The sequence below is a fragment of the Nilaparvata lugens genome, chromosome 4 (genome assembly GCF_014356525.2).
Source record: "Nilaparvata lugens isolate BPH chromosome 4, ASM1435652v1, whole genome shotgun sequence".
In the NCBI taxonomy this organism is placed as follows: domain Eukaryota; kingdom Metazoa; phylum Arthropoda; class Insecta; order Hemiptera; family Delphacidae; genus Nilaparvata; species Nilaparvata lugens.
In genome coordinates this window covers 64,186,591-64,192,622 of record NC_052507.1, presented here as the reverse complement: position 1 = coordinate 64,192,622, position 6,032 = coordinate 64,186,591, and the positions used below count along the sequence as shown (strand labels likewise).

General features: G+C 34.1%; 1 protein-coding gene and 1 long non-coding RNA gene across 3 annotated transcripts in view; one reads left to right on the top strand and one right to left on the bottom strand.

The window, feature by feature from the left end:
- Nucleotides 1-787: 787 nt before the first annotated feature.
- Nucleotides 788-2,068, top strand: LOC120350905. The gene is made up of 2 exons (XR_005571097.1): nucleotides 788-860; nucleotides 1,815-2,068. It is a non-coding gene; the product is annotated as an uncharacterized LOC120350905 (long non-coding RNA).
- Nucleotides 2,069-4,198: 2,130 nt separating this feature from the next.
- LOC111058085 (heat shock 70 kDa protein cognate 5) overlaps nucleotides 4,199-6,032 on the bottom strand; it is a 34,296-nt gene continuing 32,462 nt past the window's right edge. For both annotated transcript variants that reach the window (XM_039426175.1, XM_039426174.1), the window contains exon 13: nucleotides 4,199-4,824. In XM_039426175.1, the coding sequence (XP_039282109.1) occupies nucleotides 4,732-4,824 (93 nt within the window). In that variant the 3' untranslated portion in view covers nucleotides 4,199-4,731. The remainder of the gene's footprint in view (nucleotides 4,825-6,032) is intronic.

The window sequence follows — 6,032 nt, the reverse complement described above, 5'->3', positions numbered from 1 at the left end:
AATTTGGAATATAACTTCACTATTTTATGCATTTTCCCAGGACCGTAACAGCACTTTTATTATTTTAGTGTGAAATCTTCAGTTTTCACCAATAAATCAATTATTGACAAAGGAATTTAGGTAGAATGAACACTATTTTTGACCGTAAGGTTTAAGAGCTTTTAGCTAAAAGAAGCTTGAAAAGTTTAAGCTTTAGTTAAATCTTTGCTGCGACCAGTTATTAGGAGGTGCTCATCCCTACCCCTTTTGCTAAAGGGATGACTGACGACCACCACTCAAATTCAAGTTGTTTTTTTTTTGCTTACAAGCTTATATCTTGGAAACAATACGTTCCACCGTAATGACCATGTTGTATCATACAACAATGATGTTTGGTAAATTTCCTACAATATTTGTCAAAAATGTTACACCCTTAGAAGCGGATATCTCGAAAACTGTTGGACTTATCAAAAACTGTACTGGACATATCTGTACCGTATTTGGCAACATTTCAACTCTGCTTACTTTTCTTCCTTCTCCCATCAACATTACCGGAATTTTGTATCATACTCTTTATAATAAATTTACAAAATTGTTCATTTATATTATACCCATATTATTCAATGTAATTTTCATTACCTAACAAGAGCTAAATTTACACATGTAATATCAACAGCTTGTCACATTTTAGACGTCACCAGGGTAAACACAAAAATGCCATTAACTACAATATTCTGACATAACATGAAACAATACAGTCCAATGCTCAACAGGTGTTGTTAGAAGAGATCACTGCAATGAGGTTCTATAAAAATTTGAAAATAATGTTTTGAGGGTACTCTCATCACTAGAAATTCAACAGCAAAATATCAGCAATGTGGGTGAGTTCTACACGTAGACTGTTTCTATCCACAATATTCTAATCTCTAGCAAAATACAATTAATTTCTCTTCTATTTTGCTATCCATGACGAACTGCGACTTAATAGTTCCCCTCTTTTGAACTATTATGACGACATTACAGTCTATTATTAGACTGTTAATTAATACTTTTTGAAAAGTAGCGTTCATCGAATTTCCATCTAGCTGTTTACCCTGTAGTCAATATTTGCAGTAGCAGAAGTCTTCGGGGTGAATTACAGCAAATAATTTGGATTTTCGTTTAATAATAATTAATGATTATTGTTAACTGTTCAAAAAACTAATAATTAGTTTATGTTTCATTATTTTGTTGTATTCTCAATTTTTCCACTATCTATTCTAGTATACCTCATTTCAATAAGACTAGTAGTTCTGTGAACAGTAGACCTCACACAGTATTCTCATCCACAAGTACCTGATTCTAACTATAGACCTTATGGAAATAGAGCAATAGACTGGCTGCTCAACACATCTGTGTAATCAATTGTCAGCTGATTTATGATGAATAATATTTATTCTATAGTCTGATTTTTACTCCAATATTGGCGTATGAAGGAGGCTCCTTTTTCCTTTTATATTATCCTTGAAATTCAACATTTCCAAAAACCTTGTATATACGTCGACGCGCAATTAAAAAAGGAACATAACTGTCAAATTTCATGAAAATCTATTACCGCGTTTCGCCGTAAATGCGCAACATACAAACATTAAGAGAAATGCCAAACCGTCGACTTGAATCTTAGACCTCACTTCGCTCGGTCAATAAGTTCAGTAGAATTATGAAAATCTATTTAATAGTCTTGATTTTTTCCATGTAAAAATATTATTCTTTCCTTATAAGCAGTACTACAGTTATTTATCATTATCAAATCATAATATTTTTTAAATAATTTTCACAAAATGTCTGTTTTGCAGTTCTATCTCTTCATACTGTTTAATTTGGCATGCATTTTACAACTGGCATATGGAAATAATTATGGTAGTGGAAATGCGGATATAAAACTGACAGATATTCCACCAGTTGTTTGAAGATGTGCGAGCTATAACACAGTACCGTAGATAACTTATATTCTATTGTTTATTTCAATGATGTCATGGAGGCAAAAAGGATCACCGATCTGTTGCTCCACACATTTTTTGTATGAATAAATAAATAATAATGTATCAGTATTATTGAGAATTCATTGATCTAAATTTCATGATAATTGTAAGAAAGTAATGATATCGATTAAAGAACTTAGTTAATCACAAAATTTGTGTAGTATAAGGAATCACTATCTCCCAGTTCCATTCGTAACAAAAATTCATTCAGAAATATTTCTATAGTGAGATCCACGCTATAATAGCAGTATTTGATTGAAATTGGTGTTGATATCCTTGTCCATCATTCGACAAAGCAGATAGCGCTGTCCTCTGTTTTAAACTCCTTTGAGACTATAGTTTTTGTAAAGTAAGTTGAGACTTTGCCCTCCATCCGAAGAAATTACAGGGTTGCCAAATCGTGTAAAATTGCAACTTATCCCCCGATATCCTGACGTTGAATTGGAAATTTGAGAAAGTTGTAATTTTACACGATTTGGCAACCCTGTAATTTCTTCGGATGGAGGGCAAAGTCTCAACTTATTTTACACAAACTACTATAAGTGCCGGTTGCACAAAAGCCGGCTTGATTTTAATCGTTATTAATTCCACGAGAACCAATCAGAGAAGCCATCTTTTTAAAATGCCTTCTCTGATTGGTTCTTATGAAATTAATCACGGTTAAAATTGAACAGTGTTTTGTGCAACCGGGCATATTGATTCTACATAAGGGTCCGGCCATACAGAGAACGATCCTATAGGTTTCTATATATTTAACCTAGAGAGCAATTCAAGATTCAGATTGTATTCTGTAGATGTTTTATTTGTTTTGTATTTTATTTTAAATTGTATCTAATCAAAGATGTATATTTTTGACACTATTCATTGTATACACTGTACAAATTCATGAGTAAAGAAATTATGAAATGAAATATATGGATATAGAAACCTATAGGATAGCAGATCGGTCACTGGCCGGGCCCCCATATACAACATTCATAGAGAAACATAGAGAAATATCAGTTTCTCATCTCGAATTTTCAGTCCATGCATTGTTTATAATTTAATGACAGCTCAGACACGAACAGGAATTGAGCAAACCCTTAGAGAAACAATAGCATAAGTAGATATCCCATAGTATAAGGCGTTTATGTCGCAACTTTTACTGTTATCTCAAGCTGATAGTCCACGTAGTTCTTTCCCGTGAAGCTGTGTGACGCTGGTAGTCTCTCATATTGTGCCGTTCATACACTCTCACCCCAACAAAACATTAGAAATCGACAGTAATCGGCATGAGTTAACAGTCAAAGTTGCGACATAAACGCCCTATACCATGGGATATCATCTACCTATGCTATTGTTACTTTCCTTGCCCTATTGCCATAGGTGAGGAAAATATTGCATTCCGAAAAAATTAAGGTACCCCAAATTTTAAAGTTCCCCTGAGTCCAAAAAAGTGGTTTTTGAGTATTGGTCTGTATGTGTGTGTATGAGTACACGATATCTCATCTCCCAATTAACGGAATGACTTGAAATTTGGTACTTAAGGTCCTTACACTATAAGGATCCGACACGAACAATTTCGATCAAATGCAATTCAAGATGGCGGCTAAAATGGCGAAAATGTTGTCAAAAAAAGGTTTTTTCGCGATTTTCTCGAAAACGGCTCCAACGATTTTGATCAAATTCATACCTAAAATAGTCATTGATAAGCTCTATCAACTGCCACAAGTCCCATATTATCTGTAAAAATTCCAGGAGCTCCACCCCTTCTGTGCGAAGTTTGATTTTAGATTCCCAATTATCAGGCTTCAGATACAATTTAAACAAAAAATTCCAAGTGGAAAAGATTGAGCATGAAAATCTCTACAATTAATGTTCAGTAACATTTTCACCTAAAATTTAAAATAAGCTCGAAATTCGAGAAAATGTTATTATTTCAATTTCAGACTGTTGGTAACTGTTGATTATATTAAATCATTCACTATGATTAGATAGCAGACTTCTTCGTGTGTCTCCAGCGTTATTGTCCTCTCACCAGCTGGCTTGGATCTTTGAATAGTAGACTTGAGGTGCGCGTGAACACTAGCGTCAGGTGATAAATTTTCATAACGGCAAGGAAAGTTGTGTGTGTGAGTGCACCACACCAGATTTTTTCTCCATGATATTATTATTGAATAGAAAAAGGAAAGGGGTTCCTCAATCAATAACACCTAATATTTGTGTAATACCACTTAAATTGTTTACATTATTTTTAATAATAAAACTATACAAATCAACAACATTCTCTCATTTTACTAACTACATGCGTCTAATTACAGCTAGAAATAATAATAATATTCGACACCTCACTTTTTTACGTCCACCATTCACACAAAAGACAAGCAGCAGTCTTATTCTGAAGTAATTATTTATGGCTGAATTTCTTTTTAAAGCAATTAACAAATAATATTTGAATTTGATGATGATAAAATAAAACAAAAACGTTTCAATTTCAACAATGATTACCAGGAAAACAGTTACACTTTTCCTCGAGGTGTAGCAAGTTTGCACTCAAAACGTTTCAACAATTTGCAATTTAACAATGAATACGAGGAAAACAGTTACACTATTCGTCAAAGTGTAGTAAGTGTGTGCACTCATCGAATGAATGAAAACGGAAAAGCAAGACAAAAGTGTGGTGCTTTTTCGAACACAAAGGACATACTGTTTGTTCATTTACACTTGAGTCAGTCACTCGGCACTCGGCACTCTACTGCTTCTTCTCTTCTTTTGTTTTTTCTTCGCCTTCCGGCTGCTGGTCGCTGCTACTGCTTCCGCTACTTGTTTCACGTTCGGCAGCCATCTAAAATTAAAAATTAAATTGAAAGATAATTTAATGACAATAATCTCATGTAAGATAAAACAACTTCAACACAAAAATGTTCATATACTTTTGTTCATACAAAAGTATAAGGTGGGCCGTCCACTAGAACCGTTTTCGTCCGAACTAGCATCGGCCGAAAACTACTGAACTCGTCCAAATGATCCCCCAACAAAGAAAGGTATAGATGCTCGTCCATTGCAACAGGTTCATACGGCCGTGCACGGCCGGCTCTGACCGAACTAACTAATCGAGCTGAGACAACAACTAGTGTTCCTAACCTAAAATTGTTCCACAGTCTTGCTTGTTTTTTGAAGTTGTTCTGTGTCATAATAGTTATTTGTATATCTAGAGTGATATCCCTGTGGGAAAAAGTTTGAAGCCCGAGGCGAAGCCGAGGGCAGCAATTTTCCTGAGGGAGAAAAAGTATTTTTCGCTCGTGATGTACACAACATTTTTCCTCCATCTACATTTTTTTATAGAAACTGCAAATAAAATCATTCTAATAGCTTACGTATTGGTGACAATGATTCCTAACAACATAACCTAAATCTGAAACCTAAAAACCGGTCGTCTGATTGGCACTGCCGATTGCGCTATCTATCGGAAAAAGTTGTAACAATTATATCAGCTGGGCAGCTACCAAAAATGGCTGACTCCAGATCACGCGGTTCAGATTTGAATTTCAGATCAAAAATATTTGTTGGCTGGTATTTTGAATAGAATAAAATATTTTAAAATTTTATAAATTTTTATCGTCTACTAATATTAAGAATATAATAATTATTATACAAACATATATTTCATGACTTGATCAAATTTCTGGTTGTGGTATTGAATTCAGTTGATTCAATGACAGACACCTCTATTATGCTTTCTCATCTGAGCTTAGACCTTCTAACCTATTACAATGTAAGTTTTCAAAATAGAGATGCTCCCCATGTTATTTAAATGGAGTCACTTTTACTCCCTAGGGAGTTTTTCTGTTTTTTACTACCGAGAGCGAAAAAGTGACACTTTAGTATTAGGTTTCAGGGAGTAAAGTAAGTACTTTAGACAGTAGGTGGAGGAAAAGATGTTTTACAAGCATTGTTCTATTTCAATGACGGCTGAAAATTCAATACACATAATCATACTCTATAATGTTGAATGAAAAAGACTAAGAAATTGTCAAAAAACCACGGATTTAT